This window comes from Schistocerca gregaria, chromosome 4 (assembly GCF_023897955.1).
Source record: "Schistocerca gregaria isolate iqSchGreg1 chromosome 4, iqSchGreg1.2, whole genome shotgun sequence".
Classification (NCBI taxonomy): domain Eukaryota; kingdom Metazoa; phylum Arthropoda; class Insecta; order Orthoptera; family Acrididae; genus Schistocerca; species Schistocerca gregaria.
Window position 1 is genome coordinate 94,310,745 of NC_064923.1, and position 27,096 is coordinate 94,337,840.

Below are 27,096 nucleotides of genomic sequence, written 5' to 3' on the forward strand. Positions count from 1 at the left end.
TAAACGGAAAGAATAGAATTGCGTAAATTTAAAGTTTTAAAATTATATGCGTAAAATCAGATGTTGACAGTGATTATTGAAAAGCATTGTATTTGCATGTTCACAAAATAATAGCTAGTAAGAATGACATCCCACTATCGATTACGACCTACTTTCTCGTCGCTATGCTATGAAGTAAAGCAACAAGTTCTTCATTAATCCAGTCGAAAAATACATACGTTCTACTGGAATTATATGAAAGGTAAGAAAGGAATAGAGCTTCCTCTTTGTTATGTCGAGCTCTGTATCGTTATGGAGGTTGCTTGATACGCGCATTATTTTTTCCTTGTTATTTTTATCAAATGAGTGTACCAGAAATTTCAATAAAGCCACGAATACATAGAGGGTTCTGGGACTGAAGATACAGAGAGAAAGGAACATTGAAAAGAAAGTAGGTGCTGAAGATGCTTTTCGCAATGGCGTCCTTTATTTATCTATTGTGTATTCTGGGACTGCTTGTCACCATTTGTCTTTGACTGGTTCCTCGTGGCTGAAAGTGCATTCTGAAACAGAAGGAATGAAAAGCAACTCAGAAAGACATTCATTAGAGTTAAATATTAAGGATGCAATTATTGTAAAACAGTTTAGGTACGACAGTTCATTACAGTATAACCTTGACTAATGGTTGTAAGTAGTCAAGCCCGTATCACATATTTATTTATTTATTAAGTACACGAATCAACATTTGAAAAACATTATTACTCGTACGATTAGTATCGTATGCTGAAACTTTCTACGTTGTCTGAGCTTAATATTATATTTTGCTATGGGCCTCGCAGGAGTTATCTGGTGTATTAATGTACACGATTTGCTGAACATTTCTTGATCCCTAACAAAATGGGGATCAGGGATCAGAGGACGCAAGCTGCAGACTTCACATGAGTTGTGGTTGGATGAGGACTGATGTGAGGGAACAATCTTCACTTTCTTCGCGCAGTGCTGTATGGCCTTTTTGTTTTGCACAGCAAGTTTGTAAAATTTACGTTTAGAAATAATACGCCTTTCCCGTCTTGCATCATTGGTACAAATCTGCAATAGATGTTACTTAATGATTGCCTATCCTGACTATTATTCTGTTTTTGCCGGCCGATGTGGCCGAGCGGTTCTAGGCGCTTCAGTCTGGAACCGCGCGACCACTGCGGTCGCAGGTCCGAATCCTGCCTCGGGCATGGATGTATATGATGTCCTTAGGTTAAATAGGTTTAAGTGGTTCTAGAGAACTAATGACCTCAGATGGGAAGTCCCATAGCGCTCAGAGCCATTTGAACCATTTTTGACCTCTCTTTTTCATCTGATGCTGAAAGACAAAAAAAAATGGTTCAAATGGCTCTGAGCACTATGCGACTTAACATCTGAGGTCACCAGTCCCCTAGAACTTACAACTACTTAAACCTAACTAACCTAAAGACATCACACAGCCAACCATCTCCAAGGCAGGATTCGAACCTGCGACAGTAGCGGTCGCACGGTTCCAGATTGAAGCGCCTAGAACCGCTCGGCCACACCGGCCGCCGCTGAAAGACATAATTCCACTTCAATTACAAATATTCGATAGATATTCTCGTCAAAACTTTCCATTTCCTTGCTTGTCCAGACCCGTGACACGACCAGGAGCGACTGCAGAAACGAAATGAAACTTCTCGGACTGAAGGATCGAGTGAAATTTACTAAGAACCTGGCAGTGTGAATGGACCCACTCATCAGTAAGACTTTGCACTCGCTCCGGTCTCGATGCACGCACCGATTCGCTTGGGAAGGCTGTCGTGAAGCAGCTGTACCCACTGCTGAGGCAAGCTGGCCCAGAAGTGCTGTAACTGGTCCTTGACATTCCGGATACTAGCCTGGAACAGGGCTGACGTTCGAGCTGCCCCCCCCCCCATCCCCCGCCTCTCCCCCACGTCCTGTCAGCGTATCTCGACATCACTCAGATAGTTCTTAGAGATATGTGCCATGTGCGGACGAGTATTGTCCTGTTGAAAAATGGCTACACGGTACTGTCTCACGAGAATGAACAAACGATGACATAGGATGTGCGTGACCTACCGTCGTACCCTCAGAATTCCTTCTACCAGCCTGAAGTCAAAGTCATACTCAACGGCTCTCCACACCGTTACGGCAGGAGCGACACCACTGTACCTTTCCAAAACAGGTCGTCGCGACGCTCACCGACTGTGGTCGTCCAGGGTGCGATTCAGCACTGAGAACATTGCGACACCATTCATCAGCAGTCCATATTCCTTGCCACCACACCACTGCAAAGGAAGTCTATTGTGGTGTTAAGGGAAACCTGTGCATGAGACGATAATTCTGTGGCCCAGGTGCTGCTATACTCTGATTTGTGGAGCAGGATTACACAATACGTTCCAGGGAGTCCATTATTTGTTCTGATATGTCAGGTAAATGTGTGAAGGGGCTATGATGTGATTGGTGCACTATAAGAGGATCCTCCCTTATGGTGGTCAGACATGGGCGGCTGGAGCATTGGCGGCGAGTACTCCCATGCAGTCCAACATCGGGCCACCGACACATCCGAGCGCCTCATACATCTACATACAATCGCCAAAGAAACTGGTATAGGCATGCGCATTCTAATTGAGAGATATGTAAACGGGCAGACTGTGGCGCTGCTGTCGGCAACGCCCATATAAGACAACAAGTGTCTGGCGCAGTTTTTAGACCGGTTACTTCTGCTACAATGGCAGCATATCGAGATTTAAGAGAGTTTGGATGTGATGTTATAGTCGGCTCACGAGCACTGGGACACAACATCTCCGAGGTAGCGATGAAGTGGGGATTTTCCCGTACGACCATTTTACGAGTGTACCGTGAATATGAGGAATCCGGTAAAACATCATGTGTCCGACATCGCGGTGGCCGGAAAAAGATCCTGCAGGAACGGGAATCGCTCAACGTGACAGAAGTGGAACTCTTCTGCAGATATCGATGCTGTTCCATCAACAAGTGTCAGCGTACGAACCATTCAAGGAAACATCATAATTATGGGCTTTCGAAGCCGAAGGCCCACTCGTGTACCCTTGATGACTGCACGACACAAGGCTTCACACCAACATTGTACAGTTGATCACTGGAAACATGTTGCCTAGTCGGACATGTCAGCACCAAACGCCAATGCAAAGAGAGATGCCATTGGATAGTTGATGACTGGGATCGATTATTTGGAGTGGGGAAGCATGCTATACCCTGTATCACTCCAATAAAAGGGTTCGGGCTTGGCGAGCGCCCTTAGAACATTACCTGTCATCATGTGTATAGCCAAACAGACACGCTCAGGTAGCTGTGCGAGTTACAGCACTGCTTCCGGGATGGGGAGCTGCGCCGACACTAATCGAGTCCATCCATTGGATTAACGACAAGGTTCGGTGTGCTGTCCAACCTGGATGTGGCTTTCAGGTGGTTTCTCACATCCCACTAGGTGAATACTGGGCTCGGACCCAAGTTACACCTCAGTTACACGATTAGCAAACATTTAGGAAACTTACGCCAACTTTCTCATGAAATACATGCAAGCAGTTGGGGTAGATACACTACTGGCAATTAAAATTGCTGCACCAAGAATAAATGCAGATGAAACTTCCTGGCAGATTAAAACTGTGTGCCAGACCGAGTTCGAGTCTCGGTCGGGCACACAGCTTTAATCTGCCAGGAAGTTTCATATCAGCACACACTCCGCTGCTGAGTGAAAATCTCATTCAAGAAATGCATATGATAAACGGGTATTCATTGGACAAATATATTATATTAGAACTGACATGTAATTACATTTTCAAGTAATTTGGGTACATATATCCTGAGAAATCAGTACCCAGAACAACCACATCTGGCAGTAATAACGGCATTGATACGCGTGGGCATTGAGCCAAACAGAGCATGGATGGCATGTACGGGTGCAGCTGCCCATGCAGCTTCAACACGATACCATAGTTCATCAAGAGTAGTGACTGGCGTATTGTGACAAGCCAGTTGCTCGGCCACCATTGACCAGACGTTTTCAATTGGTGAGAGATATGGAGAATGTGCTGGCCAGGGCCCGTAAAGGCCCGTAGAGGACCTGCAACATGCGGTCGTGCATTATCCCACTGAAATGTAGGGTTTCGCAGGGATCAAATGAAGGGTAGAGCCACGGGTCGTAAAGGATCTGGTATGTAACGTCCACTGTTCAAAGTGCCGTCAATGCGAAAAAGAGGTGACCTACACGTGTAACCAATGGCACCCCATACCATCACGCCAGGTGATACGCCAGTATGGCGATGACGAATACACGCTTCCAATGTGCGTTCACCACGATGTCGCCAAACACGGATGCGACCATCATGATGCTGTAAACAGAACCTGGATTCATCCGAAAAAATCATGTTTTGCCATCCGTGCACCCATGTTCGTCGAGTACACCATCGCAGGCGCTCCTGTCTGTAACCCAGCGTCAAGGGTAACCGTAGCTGATCGTCCATGCTGCTGCAAAACGTCGTCGAATTGTTCGTGCAGATGGTTGTTGTCTTGCAAACGTCCCCATTTGTCGACTCATGGATCGAGTCGTGGCTGCACGATCCGTTACATCCATGCGCATAAGATGCCTGTCATCTCGACTGCTAGTGATACGAGGCGGTTGTTATCCAGCACGGCGTTCCGTATTACCCTCCTGAACCCACCGATTCCATATTCTGCTAACAGTCATTGGATCTCGACCAACGCGAGCTGCAATGTCGCGATACGATAAATCGCAATATCGATAGGCTACAATCCGACCTTTACCAAAGTCGGAAACGTGATGGTACGCATTTCTGGTCTTTACACGAGGCATCACAACACGTTTCACCAGGCAACGCCGGTCAACTGCTGTTTGTGTGGCCCGGTACGTTTGTATCGAGACAGATTTCCAGAACGAAGGTGTCCCGACAGGATGACGTTCGAATCAATTGATCGGCGTCTTAGGGAGCACGGAACATTTCAGACTATGACTCGCGACTGAGGAAGATCTAGAACGACGAGGACACCTGCAATGGACGAGGCAATTCTTCTTGCAGTTGATGATAACCATAGTGTCAGCGTCAGAGACATTGCTGCTGTACAAGGTAACGTTGACCACGTCACTGTATGGAGAGTGCTACGGGAGAACCAGTTGTTTCCGTACCATGTACAGCGTGTGGAGGCACCATCAGCAGCTGATTGGCCTCCACGGGTACACTTCTGAGAATGGTTCATCCAACAATGTGTCAATCCTCATTTCAGTGCAAATGTTCTCTTTACGGATGAGGCTTCATTCCGACGTGATCAAATTGAAAATTTCCACAATCAACATGTGTGGGCTGAGGAGAATCCGCACACAATTATGCAATCACGTCACCAACACAGATTTTCTGTGAACGTTTGGACAGGCATTGTTGGTGATGTCTTGATTGGGCCCCATGTTCTTCCACCTACGCTCAATGTAGCACGTTATCATGATTTCATACGGGACACTCTACCTGTGCTGCTAGAACATGTGCCTTTACAAGTACGACACAACATGTGGTTCCTGCACGATGGAGCTCCTGCACATTTGAGTCGAAGTGTTCGTACGCTTCTCAACAACGGATTCGGTGACCGATGGATTGGTAGAGGCGGACCAATTTCATGGCCTCCACGCTCTCCTGACCTCAACCCTCTTGACTTTAATTTATGGGGGAATTTGAAATCTCTTGTCTACGCAACCCCGGTACCAAATGTAGAGACTCTTCGTGCTCGTATTGTGGACGGCTGTGATACAATACGCCATTCTCCAAGGCTGCATCAGCGCATCAGGGATTCCATGCGACGGAGGGTGGATGCATGTATCCTCGCTAACGGAGGACATTTTGAACATTTCCTGTAACAAAGTGTTTGAAGTCACGCTGGTACGTTGCTGTGTGTTTCCATTCCATGAGTAATGTGATTTGAAGAGAAGTAATAAAATGAGCTCTAACATGGAAAGTAAGCGTTTCCGGACACATGTACACATAACATATTTTCTTTCTTTGTGTGTGAGGAATGTCTCCTGAATGGTCGTACCTTTTTGTAACACCCTGTACATTCAGTCGGAGAGGTCAGGGGTGGCGATAGGAAGTGCAGCTGGCCACTCGTAATTATGCCAAATCCGTAAATAACAGTGCCGACCCTGTACTGATGTGGGATGAAGGGACAAGAAGACGAAGAAGTGTATTGCCAATGGAGAAATGCAGATGAGGTTCAAATGGTTCAAATGGCTCTGAGCACTATGGGACTTAACATCCCCTAGAACTTAGAACTACTTCAACTTAACTGACGTAAGGACATCACACACGTCCATGCCCGAGGCAGGATTCGAACCTGCGACCGTAGCGGTCGCACGGTTCCAGACTGCAGCGCCGAGAACCGCTCGACCACCGCGGCCGGCGCAGATGAGGTGATGTTGCGTTATGTGGCTGCTTTTCGTGGTTGGGGTTGTGATCCCCTTATTGTATTTAAGAAAAGGGCAAATGTGGAAGAAATTGAACACGGTTTACACCATTGTGTGCAGCGTACAGTAGAGCAACAGTTCGGGGATGATGACTGTATCAGCATGGCAACGCACCCTGTCAAAAAACAACAACGGTTTGCCGACTAACACTCCTGAAGAGGCCTGTCCTGTCCCGAGACGTGACCTGAACCCAATAGAATACGTAGATGGGGGGAGGGGGAGTTAGGACGACAAATCCGCTCCAGACCACAGCGCCTAACGTCACTACCTTCTCTGATTTCAGCTCTCGAGGAAGAAAGGGCTGTCACTCCTCCACAGACATTCAGACACATAATTGAAAGTGCGCCCAGCAGAGTTCGAACCGCCGTATTGATGCTCACTAATACATGTGCGGACACTTTTGAACTGGCGGCACGTAATGGAGAAGTGGCGACTGAAGCGAGGACTCACTCCTCTTGTAGAAGCAGACGTCGCGGCGCCAGGCGCAGCAGTTGAGGAACCTGCGCAGGCGGCCGCCCTCGCAGACGGCGTACACGGGGCGCAGCGCTAGCGAGCAGCGCGGCGGGCAGGGCCGCAGCAGGTGGTGGGGGCCGCAGTGGTCCAGGTCGACGGACGGGTTCACCTGCCGCCAAGGGCCCGGGGCCTCCCCCAGCGCGGCGGCCGCCGCACCTGCAGCGTCACAAGCCCCTTACTCCTCTGCTCTCAGAGGCCGACACAAAACTAGTCCACCACCCCACTGGTACGCACATTATACACAAGTATTCCTAAGTGCCGGGTGGTTGTAATTAAAGTGCAGCTGCTCACACATGTTCATTGTGTAAGTAGGCTGTTTAGGTTTTTATGTTGGTAATGCTACGTAGCGCTCTGTATGAAAATCACTGACTGTGCTGTGTGCATTTTGTGGCTGTTTGGCATTGTTGGAATATTCGCTATTGTAGCGTTGGGCAGTTGGATGTGAACAGCGCGTAGCGTTGTGCAGTTGGAGGTGAGCCGCCAGCAGTGGTGGATGTGGAGAGAGAGATGCCAGAGTTTTGAGAGTTTGCTATAAGCGGACGACCTGCACGTGTGTCCGCCAGAAAAAGCAAAAGCAAATTTGTAAATATGGAGGTCATGAACTTATATATATATATATATATATATATATATATATATATATATATATATATATATATGTGTGTGTGTGTGTGTGTGTTGCGGAATAGTAAAGAGTTGGAAACGTGGAATAGTGTCAAAGTTTCGTTGCCTATGCCGAGAGCCAGAGGCAGTAGGTTAGCCAAGAGGTAAGAGGATTGCACATGTATCGAAATGTGTCGTCATGCAGGGGCAGTGGCCTGGTTACACACAACAGGCGAGAGTGACCTGCTTAGTACATGGGTTTGTGTTAGACGGAGACTTTCGTAGAGTGTAAGACAGAGGTATAGCGTCAGTTGTACTGCATTTCATAACTTCTGCCGTAACAACAAGTAACTCTGTCACAAGAACACCTAAGGGGCGAGTACGACAGATGAATCAGCAGTATAAGTGGAACGAATGCGTTCATTACAAACGAGCAGGACGACGCTCGTGCTTCCTTTAAATACGCCAGCTTGGATAGCAACATGGCACTCGTAGTTAGACTTGCAGTCAGATGTGTACTGGGTCGCTGCATAGCGCCCAGCTCGGTGATCGACATGTTAATCTTTATTAAGGAGATTTTTCAGTAAGGCCGGCCCATCCCCCAGACGTGAGGGGACAGTACCAGCTCTGATCCTCTCTGCTGCTGCTGTCAATCATCAACACAGGCTTAGCAGACATCTCGGCAGACTCGCTCGCCGCCAATGCTGACCACATCAGTGAGCCGTCGTCGAGATCGTGCGGGGCCTAGGCCCTGTGCATCCGCCGTCACAACCGGGTGAGCCGACGATGCTGGGGGACTGCAGCCCATTCCGCCCGTCCACCGCGGATGAGCCACCAGGAGGAGCGGGGGAGAAGACGGGGTGGGATAGAGCACACTCCGCACTACGAGAACGCTATCCATATTACTGGAACTAAGCGATGCCAATTCACTGTCGAGTGAGATGCTAATAACAGCTCTATGTAGCAAAAGCACTCTCCTAGCCATATTGACTCAATTATTTACTTTCGTAATCATAGTTGCTAAAATGACATAAGCTAGACACGGGGCCCTACTGAGGGATGTACGAACTGCCCACTGGCCTCACAAACACTCTGCCTCCTCTCGCAGACACCTCCAAAAAGAGGTCCCAATGGAGATGCCTTTGACTGCGCTGTCAGCCATCGAGACATTATTAAGATAATTACTGTTTCATGTGTTCACCTCTTACAGAATGCCTTGCAAAAAGGTTTTCTACCAGCAGTTTGTATACCACCTTCAGTTGAAACCTGTAATTATACAGATACACTAAAGGAGAAGAATACACTTTAGCCATGAGCCACTATTTTAATTTCACTTGTTTATTTTTCCCACAATTATGTTTTTATTTACTTTGTCACGCAAAAACTTTTTTTTACTAGAACGAAGAATACCACTTTATACGGGGCCGATGACCTCAGCAGTTTGGTCCTATAGGAACTTACCACCCCCACCACTTTTTACGCTTTTGCTCGGATTTTAAGCATATATATTATTTCCATATATTGCATTTAATTTTATATTTATTGCTAGACATATATTTTAACATGTAAAATCATTTTAATTAATAACTAGGCCTAATGATGTCTTATTTTATTCATCATTTGGATTTGCAGCTCCTTGTGTTGACCGTGTTTGCACTTAAAATTGTAGGATGTGAGGTCCGCCAGTTAATGGTGTTATGCATAACTGGAGGACCTCACATCCTACAATGTTTTATTTTAAGCTATTGAGTCTGAGATACTGATTACTCATGTACCTCAGCACTCGCACCTTCTACTGGCTTTAGCTTGTTCATGTATGGACATCCTCGAGTCTTCACTAGTTCTTGTTGTGAACCTGTACGTACAGATCGTTTCACATTGATACGTGTATCAGGAGACTTTTTGTTGTGGTTGGCAGGAAAGCCAACACCGTGTTACTAGAGGAGGCCGAAAGGCACGCGATTTAGCTCACGCAGGCTGGCGTGAGGTCTGGAACAGGACAAGGAAATTAGAATTTAGAAAAACGGACGTAGCTGGGGGAATACTTAACTTTAATCCATTAATGACGAACGTCGCTCTTGACATTACATGATTCACAACATCAATAGTAACTGATAATGGCGCCTTGCTAGGTCGTAGCAAATAACGTAGCTGAAGGCTATGCTAACTATCGTCTCGGCAAATGAGAGCGTAGAAGTCAGTGAACCATCGCTAGCAAAGTCGGCTGTACAACTGGGGCGAGTACTAGGAAGTCTCTCTAGACCTACCGTGTGGCGGCGCTCGGTCTGCAATCACTGATAGTGGCGACACGCGGGTCCGACGTATACTACCGGAGCGCGGCTAATTTAAAGGATACCACCTAGCAAGTGAGGTGTCTGGTGGTGACACCACACTTTTAATGGCATGTTATGGCTGTCAGCCATGTTATATTTTTTTATGTATTCTTAGATATTCTATATATTGAGGCTTCAGCCAGTTGAACTTATTATTGTCTCATTACTCTCTTTTTGTTTTATACCAGATCTGGTGACGGCTGTAAGCCGAAACCGATCACTATGAGTTACACGTGGTGTCTCAGGAAGAATTGTCAATATTCAAGAGTATGACTGAAAAGATCGTTCCACGCAAAAAAGGACAGTAAACATGGACTTCAACTGCTATGTGCACTTCTTCATATTCGATTTCGTGAAACAAATCTGTTCTACTGTAAGCTCTTCGCTTTCCTTACTGTGAGACGTGGTAGCATGGCCCGCGCTGACTGATACTGCCATGAAGCATCGCTGCTCAGTCACTAATGGAGTACTGTTTGGCCACGATAACTTGACGATTTCAGTAGTGCTGCCAGAAGCGGAAAAATTCGGCACTACTTGAAAGATGTTCATTTGTCTCCGAGCGCTGGCAATGTCAAACTGCCCCTAGAAGCGAAGTACTACAAGAGGTTAATTTCCACTAGCAAGTACCTTCAGTAAGCACTTGCTGAGGTGTTTACATCAGAACAAAAACCTATTCAGGTTTACCTCTGCAAGTCACTGCGCCAAGTTTATTTCAGGAACTTGCTGGAAGTTCTTGTTGCAGAAGTTCAATTATTCTTGAACACCACAACAGTCGCCACTATTGTTGCATTATAATTAAAGAAAAAAATGTGACGAAACACAAAAATAAAAAAAAACGTTAGAGGAGTATATATTGATATTATCAAGAAACACTATTAAATTACCTACACTTAGAATAAAAACTTTGAGGCTGTCGTATGCAAATTTCGAACACGTCTTGCCTATTGTATAATAAAGTATTCGATAACAGGAAACAAGAATAGGCCGTGTTATCACACCAAGAGACTTTCTTTTAATCACTGTTCTGTTTTTGCAAGCAGTATTACTACGTTTATCACAAATGTAGTGATTTTACGTTAACGGTAACATTAAAAAATCAGTAAAATTTAAACACGTATGTACTGCCATTCTTCTTTCTCTTCTGATAAGTAATTGGTAGATTCATTTCGCACTTCCTTTGCTGGTGGTGCCAATTATAGGTGTTTAGGGGTCCCAATGCCACATTTGTTTCGGTTTATCTGTCTTTGTGTCATTATCCTTTTCGAAAAAATGGTTCAAATGGCTCTAAGCACTATTGTACTTAACAGCACAGGTCATCAGTCCCCTAAATTTTGAACCACTTAAACCTAACTAACCTAAGGACATCACACACATACATGCTCGAGGCAGGATTCGAACCTGCGACCGTAGCAGCCGCGTGGTTCCGGACTGAAGCGCCTAGAACCGCTCGGCCAACCACGGCCGTCTATCCTTTTCGGCACTGGTTCTTTCGCACTGAAAGAAAAGCAGCGTTAACAGAACTCTGCAGTCTTTCCCTCGACAACAGTGGCATTGTTTTCCTTGAAATTGTGTTTTATTTTGGCCCATGCCAATTCTATGGGATTTAGATCACAGTTGTAGGGTGGTAAACGGACGACTTGTGGCCTCGAAGCCCACACCTACTACAGTAGTACAAGTTTATATGCCAACTAGCTCTGCAGATGATGAAGAAATTGAAGAAATGTACGATGAAATAAAAGAAATTATTCAGATAGTGAAGGGAGACGAAAATTTAATAGTAATGGGTGACTGGAATTCGAGTGTAGGAAAAGGGAGAGAAGGAAACATAGTAGGTGAATATGGATTGGGGCTAAGAAATGAAAGAGGAAGCCGCCTAGTAGAATTTTGCACAGAGCACAACTTAATCATAGCTAACACTTGGTTCAAGAATCATGAAAGAAGGTTGTATACATGGAAGAACCCTGGAGATACTAAAAGGTATCAGATAGATTATATAATGGTAAGACAGAGATTTAGGAACCAGGTTTTAAGTTGTAAGACATTTCCAGGGGCAGATGTGGACTCTGACCACAATCTATTGGTTATGACCTGTAGATTAAAACTGAAGAAACTGCAAAAATGTGGGAAATTAAGGAGATGGGACCTGGATAAACTGAAAGAACCAGAGGTTGTACAGAGTTTCAGAGAGAGCATAAGGGAACAATTGACAGGAATAGGGGAAAGAAATACAGTAGAAGAAGAATGGGTAGCTCTGAGGGATGTAGTAGTGAAGGCAGCAGAGGATAAAGTAGGTACAAAGACGAGGGCTGCTAGAAATCCTTGGGTAACAGAAGAAATATTGAATTTAATTGATGAAAGGAGAAAATATAAAAATGCAGTAAATGAAGCAGGCAAAAAGGAATACAAACGTCTCAAAAATGAGATCGACAGGAAGTGCAAAATGGCTAAACAGGGATGGCTAGAGGACAAATGTAAGGATGTAGAAGCTTATCTCACTAGGGGTAAGATAGATACTGCCTACAGGAAAATTAAAGAGACCTTTGGAGAGAAGAGAACCACGTGTATGAATATCAAGAGCTCAGATGGCAGCCCAGTTCTAAGCAAAGAAGGGAAGGCAGAAAGGTGGGAGGAGTATATAGAAGGTTTATACAACGGCGAAGTACTTGAAGACAATATTATGGAAATAGAAGAGGATGTAGATGAAGACGAAATGGGAGATACGATACTGCGTGAAGAGTTTGACAGAGCACTGAAAGACCTGAGTCGAAACAAGGCCCCCGGAGTAGACAACATTCCATTAGAACTACTGACGGCCTTGGGACAACCAGTCCTGACAAAACTCTACCAGCTGGTGAGCAAGATGTATGAGACAGGCGAAATACCCTCAGACTTCAAGAAGAATATAATAATTCCAATCCCAAAGAAAGCAGGTGCTGACAGATGTGAAAATTACCGAACTATCAGTTTAATAAGCCACGGCTGCAAAATACTAACGCGAATTCTTTACAGACGAATGGAAAAACTGGTAGATGCAGACCTCGGGGAGGATCAGTTTGGATTCCGTCGAAATGTTGGAACACGTGAGGCAATACTGACCTTACGACTTATCTTAGAAGAAAGATTAAGAAAAGGCAAACCTACGTTTCTAGCATTTGTAGACTTAGAGAAAGCTTTTGACAATGTTGATTGGAATACTCTTTTTCAAATTCTAAAGGTGGCAGGGGTAAAATACAGGGAGCGAAAGGCTATTTATAATTTGTACAGAAACCAGATGGCAGTAATAAGAGTCGAGGGGCATGAAAGGGAAGCAGTGGTTGGGAAAGGAGTGAGACAGGGTTGTAGCCTCTCCCCGATGTTATTCAATCTGTATATTGAGCAAGCAGTAAAGGAAAGAAAAGAAAAATTTGGAGTAGGTATTAAAATTCATGGAGACGAAGTAAAAACTTTGAGGTTCGCCGATGACATTGTAATTCTGTCAGAGACGGCAAAGGACTTGGAAGAGCAGTTGAACGGAATGGACAGTGTCTTGAAAGGAGGATATAAGATGAACATTAACAAAAGCAAAACGAGGATAATGGAATGTAGTCAAATTAAATCGGGTGATGCTGAGGGAATTAGATTAGGAAATGAGACACTTAAAGTAGTAAAGGAGTTTTGCTATTTAGGAAGTAAAATAACTGATGATGGTCGAAGTAGAGAGGATATAAAATGTAGACTGGCAATGGCAAGGAAAGCGTTTTTGAAGAAGAGAAATTTGTTAACATCGAATATAGATTTATGTATCAGGAAGTCGTTTCTGAAAGTATTTGTTTGGAGTGTAGCCATGTATGGAAGTGAAACATGGACGATAACTAGTTTGGACAAGAAGAGAATAGAAGCTTTCGAAATGTGGTGCTACAGAAGAATACTGAAGATAAGGTGGATAGATCACGTAACTAATGAGGAGGTATTGAATAGGATTGGGGAGAAGAGAAGTTTGTGGCACAACTTGACTAGAAGAAGGGATCGGTTGGTAGGACATGTTTTGAGGCACCAAGGGATCACAAATTTAGCATTGGAGGGCAGCGTGGAGGGTAAAAATCGTAGAGGGAGACCGAGAGATGAGTACACTAAGCAGATTCAGAAGGATGTAGGTTGCAGTAGGTACTGGGAGATGAAGCAGCTTGCACAGGATAGAGTAGCATGGAGAGCTGCATCAAACCAGTCTCAGGACTGAAGACAACAACAAACAAACAAACTCTCAGCGATTTTATCCACGAAGTACGCTTTCACTGGTGTGGTTTCCTTTATTTTAGGTAAGAGTTCATCCTTCCCCATTGAGTCGTTGCAGTTTATTTGCCTGTCTCACAACCACTCTGAAATAGTAATACTGAAATCATATTAATGATGCAGTGTGACGCTCTACTGGTGCAATTACAGAATTGGGTGGAATATTATGAGCTATCATATCTGCAATCTCCCCCCCCCCCCCCCACCACCACCCCATCCCACCCCACCCCACGATCACTGCCCCCTCCTGTCGACGCCCGCTTTTTTCGTCAACTTCAAGAAGTTCGCAAGTTAGTGGAAACAGTTTCTTGTATGAAACTTCCTGCCAGATTAAAACTGTATGCCAAACCGGGTTCCCATGTTCGAGTCCCCGTCCGACACACTTTTTAATTAGTCAGAAAGTTTTAAATCAACGCACTCTCCGCTGCAGGGTGAACATTCGTTCTAGTTCCTTACATCTTGCTGCATATACTGGCCGAATATGGCACTTCGTCGAAGTTTTTCTGAAACTTACTAAATTTATGTGTGTGCAACCCTTGTTCACAGTACGAGCAGCCTTTTGCGGCTTAGATCTTTTTTAATATGTGACTTATAGGTACTAAACTTTAATTTTATTAATGTACTATATACCTAATATGTTTTAGAACAGTTAGTCTAATTCTGAAGACGACGCTCATAGTAGCGTCGAAACCAGGTCAATTTTTGACTTAATGTGACCGAGGGCTTATTTGTTCCAATATAAAAATGGCTCTGAGCACTATGGGACTTAACATCTATGGTCATCAGTCCCCTAGAACGTAGAATTACTTAAATGTAACTAACCTAAGGACTTAACGCAACACCCAGTCATCACGAGGCAGAGAAAATCCCTGACCCCGCTGGGAATCGAGCCCGGGAACCCGGGGTTCCATATAATTCTGACATGGACACTGAACCTTAGCAGTTATGTTCAAAGTTTCACTGAGTGCAGTTTTGTAGTATGGTACTCGCTGAGTAGCCGTCGTTGCTTGCGGACTTACCAACATGTGTTGCTAAGTCTCCTCCTTTCACCTCCAGCCTGCTTCTCCTCTCTCCACATTCTACCAACTGCCCCTTGCCCCCCCCCCCATCCCTCTGTCATCTCCTCCTCCCTCCTCTCTCTGTCCATATGCTCCTCCCCCTCTCCGAACACCTACTCCTCCCCCTCTCTCTGTCCAGCTCCTCCTGCCCTTCTACCTGTTCATCTGCTCCTGTCCTGTCCATGTTCTCCTGCCCCCCTCTAGGCCCACCTCTTCTTCCCCCCTAGCCCCTATAAGTTCGTCCCGTCACTCCCTCTAAATCAATCTTCTCTCCCTCCCCCTCTCTGTCCATCTGCTCCTCTCCATCTCTCTGACAATCTCCTCATTTCCCCTTATCTCTGTCCATCTTCTCGTCCCCACTCTCTCTGTCTTCCTCATCCAACCCACACTTTCTCTCCATCACCAACAGCAGGCCAGTGGTACTTACCCCCACAATATTTCCTTGTAGATAGTAAGTAATATGGAACTTCCTGGCAGATTAAAACTGTGTGCCCGACCGAGACTCGAACTCGGGACCTTTACCTTTCGCGGGCAAGTGCTCTACCATCTGAGCTACCGCAGCACGACTCACGCCCGGTACTCACAGCTTTACTTCTGCCAGTATCTCGTCTCCTACCTTCCAAACTTTACAGAGCACTTGCCCGCGAAAGGCAAAGGTCACGAGTTCGAGTCTCGGTCGGGCACACAGTTTTAATCTGTCAGGAAGTTTCATATCTGCGCACACTCCGATGCAGAGTGAAAATCTCATTCTGGAAACATTCCCCAGGCTGTGGCTAAGCCATGTCTCCGCTATATCCTTTCTTTCAGGAGTGCTAGTTCTGCAAGGTTCGCAGGAGAGCTTCTGTAAAGTTTGGAAGGTAGGAGTCGAGTTACTGGCAGAAGTAAAGTTGTGAGTACCGGGCTTGAATCGTGCTTCGGTTGCTCAGCTGGTAGAGCACTTTCCCGCGAAAGGCAAAGGTCCCGAGTTCGAGTCTCGGTCGGGCACACAGTTTTAATCTGCCAGGATGTTTCATATCAGCGCACACTCCGTTGCAGAGTGAAAATCTCATTCAGTAAGTAATATGTGTACTAACAAGGGAACCTCCACATCGCATCCCCCTCAGATTTAGTTATATGTTGGCACAGTGGATAGGCCTTGAAAAACTGAACTCAGATCAATCGAGAAAACAGGAAGAAGTTGTGTGGAACTATGAAAAAAATAAGCAAAATATACAAACTGAGTAGTCTATGTGCAAGATAGGCAACATCAAGGATAATGCTAGTTCGGAAGCGCCGTGGTCCGGTGGTTAGCGTGAGCAGCTGCGGAACGTGAAGTCCTGGGTTCAAGTATTCCCTCGAGTGAAAAGTTTAATTTTTTATTTTCAGACAATTATCAAAGTTCAGGCACTCACACATAATCAACTTCGCTCCCCAAAATTCCAGGACATGTTCAGATTTGCTTGGACATATGCAGGATTTGACGGTCTACACACGGAAAAATTTGAAAACGTTAAAAACATATGTTTTCACAGAGCACAGGCAAAACTGTGCTACTGTGAAACTCTTGCATTCATTTCTTGCAGTTTATGTGACAAACTATTGTGTTTTTATCATTTTTGGGGAGTGATTATCACATCCACAAGAAAACCTAAATCGGGCAAGGTAGAAGAATCTTTTTACCCATTCGCCAAGTGTACAAGTTAGGTGGGTCGATAACATATTCCTGTCCTGCGACACACATGCCGTCACTAGTGTCGTATAGAATATATCAGACGTGTTTTCTTGTGGAGGAATCGGTTGACCTATGACCTCGCGATCAAATGTTTTCGGTTCCCATTGGAGAGGCACGTCCTTTCGTCTACTAATCGCACGGTTTTGCGGTGCGGTCGCAAAACACAGACACTAAACTTACTACAGTGAACAGATATGTCGTTGAACGAACGGACAGATCATAACTTTACGAAAATAAAGTTTTCACTCGAGGGAAGACTTGAACCAAAGACCTCTCGTTCCGCTCACGCTAACCACGGGGCCACGGCGCTCCTGAGTTCACATTCTCCTTGATGTTGCCTGTGTTGCGCATGGACTACTCAGTTTGTATATTTTGCTTATTTTTTCACAGCTCCACACAACTTCTTCCTGTTTTATCGATTGATCTGTTCAGTTTTTCAAGGCCTATCCACTGTGCCAACTTATAACTAAATCTGAGGGGGATGCGATGGGGAGGTTCCCTTGTAAGTATGACTGAAATCGATCCACGGGTTTAAGAGGAGCTTTATACCCGCAGCCATGGCAAAGAATGTACCTGTTGCATATATTTCACATATAGAGACCGACTGAGATGACACAGTGGTTGGCAGACTGGACTCGCATGCGGGAGGAAAACGATTAAAACCCGTGTCCGGCAGTCCTGATTTAGGTTTTGCGTGATTTCCCAAAACTGCCTCAGGCAAATACCGGGATGGTTCCTTTCGAAAGGGCACGGCCGACTTCCTTTCCCATGCTTCCCTAATACGATGAGACCGATACCCTCGCTGTTTGTTCCCTTCCCCCAAATCAGCCAGCCAACTGAAACAATTATTTAACGTATTTCACACATATTTGTACACAAATTTGACCTGTATGTGTAGCGATTTACACCCTGAAGTTTCGTTTTCATGCAGAACAGTCTTCAAGACGTCATATTTGCAGGTACATTGAGTGGTACATTTGGATACTCTCTGCAAAATAAATTGGGAATAGAGTTAGTAGTAAAGACGTAATAAATTAAAGCGTCATGGATGATGCGGCAGTTTTTCAGACATGTCAGTGTTTATAATATATCTCCTGAACTACGCATTGTACATTGAAATAATTTTGCAAGTCTATTCTGTGGTATATTTGAAAACTGTCTGCAAAATTGTCATGAATACAATTATTAGTAAAAAAGTAATAAATTAAAATGTCATGCTTCATGTGATACTTTCACTACATGAACAGCGGAAAGTAGTGAGTGACAAACTTTTTTTCTTTCATCGTTTACTAGGGTTGTCAGCCAGAAAAAGTTTCGTAAAGATGCTGGTAAACCTTTAGGGATGTGATGTCGTAATTCCTGACGTTTCGTCCAGGACTGCTCTGGACATCCTCAGAGGCGCTCCTCCTCTTGCCGACTGACAGGTCGGACGCCCGAGAGCGACATAAGCGTGGTCAAAGTAACACGTTATGAACAGAGATAATCCTCGTCAGAGATTAAATTTAACTATCGATTGTCGTCTTGTTAAAGATAAAAACTGTCTAGCGATTCTGCAGAGCTACTGTCCATATGTCGCTACGTTCGGTAGCCTCCTCTTTCGTATTAAGATTATTCTGATGCTTTTAAATTTCAATAGCTTCTGTATATAGTCGCGGATTGTAATTTGTGTTTCAGAAAACTTCGCTTCGTGGTTTCCTAACTGAAGAACATGCTCTGCTACAGCTGATTTCTCTATTTTCCCTAGCCGACAAAGACTTCTGTCTCTTTTAGCTGTGTATTTATGCTCCTCTTGGTAGTTTCAATATAAACTTTACCACATGTACAAGGAATTTTCGATACACCACAAGTCGACAGAGGAGGGCGTTTATCCTTCACAGATCTGAGTACTTGACTTATTTTCTGTTTTGGTCTAAAGACCGGTCTAATGTTATGTTTCTGTAAAATCTTACGTATCTGATCCGTTTCTGTTTTAATAAAAGGGGGAGAAACTGTATTTTTCCGTCGTTGTGGTTCATCCTCTTCCTTCGGTGTTCTGTTCCCTGTTCGCAAAATCCTCTTTTACCTCTTTCTCTGAGTAGCCATTTTTCTCGAAAGCCAGCTTCAGGTGTTTTATTTCAGCGTCCAGGTATTCCGATGTGCATATCCGTTCGGCTCTATCGACAAGACTTTTAATGACACCTCTCTTTTGTTGAGGATTGTGTGTGGTGTTTTAATTCAAATATCTGCCCGTATACGTTACTTTCCGTAAAACTTTATGTGCCAAACTCCCATCGGACTGTCTCATAAGTAAAACATCCAAGAAAGATATTCTGTTATCATTTTTCATTTCCACGGTGAACAGGATTTTTCGACTAGTTTTATTTAGATGATCAAAGAATTCGTTGGGTCAAATGGCTCTGAGCACTATGGAACTTAACATCTGAGGTCATAAGTCCCCTAGAACTTATAACTACTTAACCCCAACTAACCTAAGGACATCACACACATCCATGCCCGAGACAGGATTCGAACCTGCGACAGTAGCGGTCACGCGGTTCCAGACTGAAGCGCCTAGAACCGCTCGGCCACATCTACCGCCCAAAGAATTCGTCCAGAGGAGTCGCTCTACTATGGGACCAAACCACAGATGTGTCATCTACAAACCGGTACCTGTAAGATGGTTTCTTATTTGCTTTGTCCAGAGCCGTTTGTTCGAATTTCTCGCTAATTTCTATATGAAGAGAACGCCACCCTTTCCGACAGTATTTATGTCGCTGTCGGACGTCCGACAGGTCAGTCGGAGGAGAAGAGGCTCTGAGGATGTCCAGTACAGTATTGAACGAAACGTCAGGAACAGAATCGTTTCTTGGACCACGACCTCACATATCGAAAGCTTTACCAGCAGCTGTGTCATCCGGTCGTGAAAGCCTTCATTCTAAGTTTCGTAATGATTTGAAATTATGTGTAAAGTTTGTTGCACGTCACTAAGTGCTCTCTATCTAATATTCTAGATGACTAAAGTCTGGGTATTCGCGCCTCGTGAGCTTCACTTCTTTTTTCACCCCCAATCCACACACTTCTGATAGATAAGTTGTTCTTCTTCGCACCAGTTCTGGATTCAATTCCAAACCTCTCTACAGTATCTCACGCAGGGAGGGCATGCGGCACTGTTTATGGTGATCAGTCCGTCGGACGGCTACGTTAAGCTTGGCGGCGGCTCCCTCGGTGCTACACGAGAGGAGTCCACTGCGTGCCGGCGCACTGGGTTTCTCCTCTTCTTTCTTTCATCATCATCATCATCATCATCATCATACAACACAGACACGACATGATACTACGCACACATCCTTTACAGTCACACAATACTCTCAGACACCACGGGGATAAGGGCTATTTTGTGCCGAGGGAGCAAATCCTTTCCGACTAGGCTGTTCAACCTGCCTTACAGGTTCTCCCAGCCAACAATGCTACGTGACCCTTTCCTTCTTCACAGAGCCCAGACTGTTGCCGCCTCTGACATAGTTCCACACCGTAGGCTAGAAAAAAAAGCACTGTTTTATTGTACATCGGAACAACTGGACTGAACGCTTCCTGGCGAAAAATCTTACTAAGTCATTTAATAATTTTTAGATTATTGCAGCCCCGTCGGCAACTGTGATACATTAATATATTGAAAAATCCGCCTCAGTTGCGAAAATTTTCTGGTCTTTACCCAGGTTTCGGCTCGAAGAATCTAGCCTTCTTCAGAAGCATAAAATTACTATAACATGCCAGGATAAGGTACAGTCAACATTAACAATTAAAACCTATAATGCCGTGGTACCATGTCGAATTAAAACTACTTAACTGAAGGCCAGCCACGGCATCACTTCACCACGCGGTCGGTTGGCAGCGGCAACTACGTTGGCACTGGGTAAAGACCAGAAATTTTTCGCAACTGACGGGGATTTTTCAATATATTAATAAGTCATTCTTAATCGAGAGAAACTGACAGTGGCTTCCGGCTTTCGTAGCAATAAAGTGAGACATGACCCTTGCTGCCAACGATATACTATGCGTATTGCAGTATATCACACTTCCCCTTGATTTGATAGAACTCTTTTCGCTTAGTTTTGCAGTTTTATGTAACATTTTCGTCTTGTTTTTCTCGTCAAGTACACTTTTATCGATTAGGTGCACTGCCGCCATCTCGTTTTCAGATGTCTTGGAGTAAAAATTGTGGGACGTGGTCTTCTGCTGGTAGTTCTGAAGCTGAGCGAACGCTCATAGTGGCACGCTCACCTTTTTGTAACTGATTTGCTAACATAAACGACGAGTCTCAAAATATGTTGGCGTGAACTACAGTAATTATTTTCATGTTTATTCATCTATGTTCAAAACCCGACACAGATACTTACAACATCGAAAAAAGGAGCCCAAAAATTTCTCCTCCAATCAGAGCAGAGAAAGTATTATGTACGAGTGGACAAACAAGAAGATAAATTTTGTCTATTTTTACAGCTTAACGATACCACGAAGGAAGATTCTACTGAGGGTGGCACGCTTTTGAGTTCCTCGGATGCGTTATCACGTATTATGTTCCACCATAAGAATAAACCTCATGTAAACATTACGCTATGTATTCTCCCGCGTTTTGCGAGAACCTCACTGGATTTTATTTCACGTGGAGTGGAAACCAATCTGTCTCGAGTACAGTGCAGCACGATAATGGGTATACATTTTATCCTGTGCGATTCGGCGATGACATGCGGCAACAGTTTTATCGGCGCGTTTTACTTGGACAGCACTCACCTGCAGTGGTGTGAACAGTTGCGGTAAAGACATGAAAAGAGACTAGCAGAGAAATAATAACACTTTGAATGTCATTTAATTTTTAAACACATGAAAATTAAACATGGCAAAACTCAGACGATACACTTCTTAGGTGACCTGACGGAAAACATAAAAACATAAGATACTCTCGAACTTAGCTAATATAGTATTGTAATTAAAAACAAGAAAGATGGAAATTCTTGACTTTAACAAGGGTAATTTTCCTGCATGTGCTATGCTTGGCGTAAAAGTATACTGCTGATTTCGTAAGTAGTTAAATATTCAAACCACTGAAGGTATTACAGTCGGTCGTCCGCTAATGTTTGAACTCCTTCCACATCGGACTCCGGGTAATACATTTCAGGGCTGCAACGTTGATAACGAGACGATCGGCAACAGAATCCCATGCCACCAAAAAAGTACGCGTTTCCTCCCCCTCTTTCGCCATCGTTCGGCAGTGACGTGTCACAAAGCTTCGTGCATTGGTTACACTACATTTGGCAGCTTAAATTTCCAGTTATTTCTATCGACAGATCCCTTAACTTGGCCCCAGATCAGTTCTATTACGTTCAGATAGGAGTGATACGGTAACAATTGTAAAAATACATTTGTTCAGCGTGCTCGACGCCGTGAAAATGATTGTTTTCCATATTTCTACGACGCTTATAACTCTAGCTCGTGTGAGATTACATGAGCATATTAAAAAAAAAAATTCCAAAAAAATTTGATTGGGTAACGTTTTCTTAACTTCAGCAATCTTTAAAAGTCTTTTATAAAATATCAATATTTAAGAATTTATATTTGCAATGAAAAGCAGAATTTTGCGTGCGATACGAAATTAGAAAATAGAATACTTGCATTTTACTTGGAAAATAATGATTAATATGAGTTAATTAACATATATTTGATGGATTACGTATTTAAATGATCGAGGTATTCAAGCCCCAAAAGAAGTTATAGATCGCAACGAGATCCGAATTGCCGCCACAACTGCCGTTTTACAACGCTACCGATTACGCCACACATATAATTTGAATATCATGTTCTGTTTATCAGACAGTGTTTCTCGAAAAACGTCAACGCTGATTTTTCTCCATAAGCTTGTGAAAAACGTGAAGAACAACTTGTTTCTAGCCATTAACGGCGTTCTGCGCTCATGTTTCATTACGAAGTAGGAAGCAGTGTCATCAACTTTCACAGTTCGTATTAACAGCGTGACAATAAGATTGCAAGTGGCGTTTACAGAGACTGTGACACTACACGATTTTTTAAATAAAACCTACGTAGCTAAAGTATGATTAAGAAAAACGTTGATGGCTGTTAATATATAAGGTTGTATTAAAGTTTCATTTACAATGACATAGTAATAAGGTATCTAACATACAGGGTGTTTCAGAAGTGATGGTCAATATTCAGGGATATAACAGGAACGAGCATTCGAAACAGAAAAGTCAAGAAAAACATGGGCTCTAAAACACATAAATTAAGAACTATGAGAAATTCTTAATCTTCGGTACTGTGAAACAAATCTCTTCTAGTGCGAGCTCTTTGCTTTTCATACTTTGGGAAGTGCTAGTATGGGCCAAAACAAGAAAAAAAAATGGCCAATAAACACATGCTCTAAAATGCATACCTTAAAACTTATGAGCACTTCTTCATTAGAAGAGTTGTGTTTCAAAGTAGCGAAGTTCAGGAAGTGCCAATAGCTCTAAAGATATGCATTTTAGAGCACATGTTTGCTGGACATGTTTTTGTTGTTTTGGTCCATACCCTATCACTTCCCAAAATATGGAAAGCAAAGAGACTGCAGTAGAAGAGATTTTTTTCATGGTATCGAAGATCAAGAATTGCTCATGGTTCTTAAGGTAAGAGTTTTACAGCCCATATTCACTTGACTTTTTTATTTCGCATAATCTTTCCTGTCATATCCCTGAATACATACCATCAGTTTTGAAACACCTTGTGTTAGTTGGACCTACTTCCATGAGCGGAACAGCAGCAGTGTTCTAGAGCTATGGCTCCTGACGAGTCATCGGTGTTGTTTTCGTTTGCATCAGGTTTATTCTTATGATGAACGAAGTATAAAAAATGGTTCAAATGGCTCTGAGCACTATGGGACTTAACATTTGTGGTCATCAGTCCCCTAGAACCTAGAACTACTTAAACCTAACTAACCTAAGGACATCACACACATCCATGCCCGAGGCAGGATTCGAACCTAAGACCGTAGCGGTCGCGCGGTTCCAGATTGAAGCGCCTAGAACCGTTCGGCCACACCGGCCGGCGAACGAAGTATAGTAGCATGTCAAATACAGATGACAAAATAATGTATTTATGTTTGTTGTGAAATTTAAATAACAGTAAATTGTGAGGCGTAAAACGAGTGAAATGTTTCTTTTTCTTTAGTAGGCTAAGTATGTTTCGTGCCAAATATTAATACGTTCTTTTCTTTTATCAACTATGAGCGGTCGTGGTAGTAAGCACCACACACAAACGAGTCGTTGATGGGTAACCTGTAAATGGAGACATTCCACAGCTATTCGGTAAAATTGTGCTAAGATTTATGCAGCGTGAATCTAACTTTCTTGCTCTGAAGACTGCTTCTGTAATGTATTGTTGACTTGTGTTTTACACGTGAGTATGGAGTGAGACAAAGAGACGGTGAAACCCTCTTCCAGGACAAAGCCTGTTCTCCAATAACGAACACCAACGGTGGCCAACGAGATCACTGTCCACATTTCACGGCCATATCACCGTTAGAAGTGTCACGTGACCTCACTCCATGAGACAGTGCTAGTTAATAATGAACTCCGGTGCAGAGTCGGGCGGTCAGCAATTGTACTGCACTACGCGTTCGTTCAAGCAGCTGTCAGCGAGCTCAAGTGCAAGTGCAGAGCTGAAATCGCATGTAAGCGGCGCCTGCTCCCGCTGCTGGCTACCTGGGTTCTGTTTGCTGTATAAGCAAGCAGCCAGATCGTATCCAGAATTTGTTTTTCTGGCGCTCCCAAGCTGCCAAATTCACGTATGTGCGGAGATGTCTGGATTAGACTGGGGGCGGACTCCGAAGACCACACGTGACTTCCACTTTGTTTGTGGCGAGTTCTGCAATCTTTTGGAAGCTGTTACTGTTCCTGTGTTCGATTATTTCGTATTTGCACTTCATCGTTAAGCATTTTACTTATCCCCATAAACCATCTTAGCTTTGTTGATAAATAATTCGGCCGGCCGCGGTGGTCGTGCGGTTCTAGGCGCTCCAGTCCGGAGCCGCGCTGCTGCTACGGTCGCAGGTTCGAATCCTGCCTCGGGCATGGATGTGTGTGATGTCCTTAGGTTAGTTAGGTTTAATTAGTTTTAAGTTCTAGGGGACTGATGACCACAGCAGTTGAGTCCCATAGTGCTCAGAGCCATACGAACCATTTGATAAATAATTCAAATGTTCAAATGTGTGTGTATTCCTATGGGACCAAACTGCTGAGGTCATTGATCTCTAAACCTACACACTACTTAAACTAACTTACGCTAAAGACAACACATACACACACACACACACCCACACACACACACACACACACACACACACACACACACATGCCCGAGGGAGGAGTCGAACCTCCGGCGGGAGTGGCCTTCTGATTCGTGACATGGCACCTGTAACCGCGCGGCGATAAATAATTCTTCTGCCACCAATAACGATTTCCTTTATTTACTTCTCACACGACGCGTTTCGGGAAATGTTCCCCATTTTCAAGTGCGTTTTTTGTCTGTGTAGTATGCCATTTCTACGTGATGTCCATGTGTGAGAGTCTGCTTCATTTCGTTAACTTTAAGTTTTCTAATGTGCAGAGTCTCACACACACAAAACATCACACACAACTTGCTGTACACTTTTGTACTTACTGCACACTTATGTAAGATAAAATGGTTCAAATGGCTCTGGCCACTATGGGATTTTACTTCTGAGCTCATCAGTCTCCTAGAATTTAGAACTACTTAACCTAACTAACCTAAGGACATCGCCGGCCGGTATGACCGAGCGGTTCTAGGCGCTTCAGTCTATAACCGCGCGACCGCTACGGTCGCAAATTCGAATCCTGCCTCGGGCATGGATGTGTGTGATGTCGTTAGGTGAGTTCCGATGTTTAAAGTGTACATCAAGTTGTTCAAATGGCTCTAAGCACTATGGGACTTAACATCTGAAGTCATTAGTTCCCTAGACTTAGAACTATTTAAACCTAACTAACCTAAGGGCATCACATAAATCCATGCCCGAGGCAGGATTCGAACCTGCGACCGTAGCAGCAGCGCGGTTCCGGACTGAAGCGCCTAGAACCGCTCGGCCACAGCGCATCAAGTTGTGTGTAATGTTTCGTGTGTGTAAGACTCTGCACAAATGGACCATAAGAAAACTTGAAGTCAATGAAATGAAGCAGACTCTCACACATCGACAACATCACGTAGAAATGGCATAACATACACACAAAAAACGCACTTGAAAATGGGAATCATTTCCCGAAACGCGTCATGTGAAAAGTAAATAAAGAGTATCGTGACTGGTAGGAGAAGAATTATTTAAAAACAAACCTGTTGTTTTCACAGTCGCAGGGTTTCAAAACCATTTATAATGGATCAAATTAGATCATTTTTACTTGGAGAAGTGTAAAAGAATTGTAATTGGTTGTAAAATGAAACTTAGAACTGCTAATTATTATAGATGTCCAGCGAATCGGATCTTCTGTAGAGGGCGAGGAGCTGGATGGGTAAAATATTAAAGAAAAAAATTGCGGTGCCGAAGTATGTCGACACTGAATTTATAGACCATGTGGCGGAGGAGTTAAGTGAAAATTTCGGGAACTATAGCCATCAGAAGTATCTGACAGGGAGAAATGGAAAGCTGCTTCCACGAAGTACGGGGTTCCAACCAGAAATGGGATGCGAAGCGTCTAAGCAGAGCATAGTAGTTGCGCTCCCGACGAACCTTACTCCTTATCCCAGTGCTAGCCAAATTCTCCCTATAGACGTATCTTCCACCATCGGAACTCGAAAGGGCCTGGTGATGTCGTCTATGAAAACGGGAGGTGAAACATTACGCGATTAAACTCGCTTAAACGAAATCCATTGTTTAGAGGGAAGCATGCGACGTTCCTCGACTCACCGAGAATAATGAAGAGGCAGAACGTTCTCATGGTGTGGTTGCTGCTGTGCGCGGTTCTTGACATCACGTGGCCCCGCGTGTTATAAGCGTCGCACGTGTGGTCCAAATGCACGCCTGCTGGCGCTCAGAAACGGATTGGTGGCAGCTGGGGCGTG

At 44.2% G+C, this 27,096-nt stretch overlaps 1 protein-coding gene across 1 annotated transcript; it reads right to left on the reverse strand.

The window, feature by feature from the left end:
• Window positions 1-444: 444 nt before the first annotated feature.
• Window positions 445-27,096, reverse strand: LOC126268075 (uncharacterized). The gene is made up of 3 exons (XM_049973535.1): window positions 26,942-27,096; window positions 6,962-7,180; window positions 445-542 (listed from the first exon to the last, which is right to left on the reverse strand). Exons 1-3 carry the CDS (start codon window positions 27,003-27,005, stop codon window positions 499-501), a joined length of 327 nt encoding a protein of 108 aa, XP_049829492.1. The 5' UTR covers window positions 27,006-27,096; the 3' UTR covers window positions 445-498.

Coding starts and splice junctions, on each gene's coding strand:
- LOC126268075 (XM_049973535.1), bottom strand. CDS start 27,005: ATGTCAAGAACCGCGCACAGCAGCAACCACACCATGAGAACGTTCTGC. Junction 7,181..26,941: donor CTGCCTCTTCATTATTCTCG/GTGAGTCGAGGA, acceptor GTGACGCTGCAG/GTGCGGCGGCCGCCGCGCTG. Junction 543..6,961: donor CGTCTGCTTCTACAAGAGGA/GTGAGTCCTCGC, acceptor CTTCTGTTTCAG/AATGCACTTTCAGCCACGAG.